This window comes from Pundamilia nyererei, unplaced genomic scaffold (genome assembly GCF_000239375.1).
Source record: "Pundamilia nyererei isolate P.nyererei 1_Seehausen unplaced genomic scaffold, PunNye1.0 scaffold00111, whole genome shotgun sequence".
Classification (NCBI taxonomy): Eukaryota; Metazoa; Chordata; class Actinopteri; order Cichliformes; family Cichlidae; genus Pundamilia; species Pundamilia nyererei.
Window position 1 is genome coordinate 2,201,817 of NW_005187512.1, and position 2,335 is coordinate 2,204,151.

Genomic DNA, 2,335 nt, shown 5'->3' on the forward strand with positions numbered 1-2,335 from the left:
AAACAATAGGCTAAATGAAAAACTGACTTTTCTTAACCTCCAGGTTAAGTTTACAATGAATATAAAATTTAAAAAGTTTTTGTGATATAAGCATATTTGCATCCACAACCAAATCATACAAATATCATAAAGGAAAACGGAAGCTGTCCAGAAAATAAACATGTGACCTTTAAGGCAAGGAATTGTTTAATAAAAAAGGGCCAAATTTACAAAGGGACATCACATAATGCATATTGAATATAAAAATACCATATTATTTGCAGATAAAAAAACAATGTGGATATGAAGTATCAAACACTATTAACAAGAGCAGAGCTTCCACTGAGAGCACCGCCACTAAAACCTAGACCTGAATTTCATTTCATGGATTATTAAAGGATGGTTTTTGTTTGTTTCTTCATCATTTCTAATCTCTCCCACTGTTTCCTGCACGTTTCTCTCCTTTTATGTCAGTCAGATTATCACACTGGTGTTGTCACTGTTGGTGTCACACTGAGATCTCCTGCAATGTTGTCCATACCGCAGAAACACAGACGTGCCAGCAATCTATCAATGGGCCCTTTACGCATGAAAACAAACAGAACCAAGTCCATAAAAGGACTGAGCAGAAATAAGCTGAAAACACCATAAGGAAAGCCCATGCGATATCTAAATGTTGAAGTACAACAAACGGCCATGGGAAAGATCATGAGAAAGTGGTTAAGCAGCAACACAACTAAAGTTCCTAAAACTCTTCGTTTTTCGTCTGTGGGCACTGAGGTGGCAGAAGGAAGAGCTCTGAGGGTCCAAGCAAAACTGAGGATAAACATAGGTGAGAGGTTGAAGACCAAAATAATGATGAAAAATTGCTGGCTCAAAACTAAGCAAAGAGGTGCAGTGATAACACAAAGGATCCAGACCAGAACAGAGACCAGCAAAGAACCTTTAGTTTGTCTGATACAGTTCATCTGTGGGCAGATGATGAGGAAACACCTGAAACACAAAACAGACAGACATGCAGTCATATCACATGGAACATTTCTCTGTTTAAGGACTCTTTAGAGTATAATGTAATGCTCAGACACATGTAAATGCACAAAGAGACAGACAGATACCTTTCAGCAGCAATGCACATCTTGAACTCAAGATTAGCCATCAAACCAAAGATGTAAATACCAATAAAAATAATTTCAGTGGTGTAATATTCATGGTCTTTGTTTGACTTCCAGAAGATCATTGCACTGAACTGGATTAGATTGGAGAATAAGAGATTTGTGTAGTAGGTGACCAGAACCTGCTGCCTTCGTACCTGTAGGGAAAATTAAATTATTAATTAGTTTATAAGTTAATTAGTTAATAATTTAATTAATTAATTAATTAATAAGTTAATAATTAATTATTAAGTCACATTAACGCAATGAAACATAGAGTGAGGCACAGAAAGAAAGCAATCCCAATAATGTCTTACATACCACAAAACAAAGCCAAAGGATGAGCAATATAGTCAAAAAAAGGCAGACAGTAATGTCCATCCACATCACCACATCGAAACTCTCCATCTTTATCTAACTTTGTGTGTGGTGGAGTTGCTGTAAAAGAAATATCCGTCCTTTTCTTCAGAAAATAACCTGTTGAATGGAATCGCATGCTGTGAAAAGTTGGAAGGTTAAAAATGTTCTTTTGTAGCCATTAAATTCTGGACAGAAGCATTGGAAAAGATGGAAAGTCTATATGCTTGACTGATAAAAACAAAAATAAGTGATAAAAATGTAATGGTCCTTCAAAACGTGTTTACTCAAATTAAACTGAAAGGCAGGCCTTAAAGAAGAAATTTACTGGCTCACGCGACGTCAAACCTCAATTTTACACCTATTTAAATTCACTGTCCAAAAATACTTCAGTAGTACATTCACAAGCAAAACATATATTATCCAAGTATTTTTTTCTGTAATGTAACTGTAATACTTAATAATGTAACATGAACATTTTATCCATTAGGTGCTAAAAAGTATAAACTTGTAAGTATAAATTTTTATCCTATTGTATATTTTATTCTATTTATTCTACTTTATATAGTATTTTATTCTTATTGTATTCTAATTTTGCTATATAACTTTTGCACTGTCCACTTCCTTTCCTTTCCCACGTGTGGGACTAATAAAGTTTATCTTATCTTATCTTATCTATTCGACTGGTAACTGAATATAGACAAATATATTGGAGTTACCACTATATAAAAAGCGCTTTGTGATAACATTATAAAAACAGAATATAAGGTTTGTATCTACTTACTTGCTTCAGGGCCACTTTCAGCTCAGCTAGTTGGTAAAATGAAGGCTATGAAGATTCGATTCAC

At 34.3% G+C, this 2,335-nt stretch overlaps 1 protein-coding gene across 1 annotated transcript; it reads right to left on the bottom strand.

The window, feature by feature from the left end:
- Positions 1-461: 461 nt before the first annotated feature.
- Positions 462-2,335, bottom strand: LOC102208275 (uncharacterized). Its single transcript, XM_013912994.1, has 4 exons — positions 2,272-2,335; positions 1,452-1,627; positions 1,095-1,288; positions 462-972 (listed from the first exon to the last, which is right to left on the bottom strand). Exons 2-4 carry the CDS (start codon positions 1,536-1,538, stop codon positions 462-464), a joined length of 792 nt encoding a protein of 263 aa, XP_013768448.1. The 5' UTR covers positions 1,539-1,627; positions 2,272-2,335.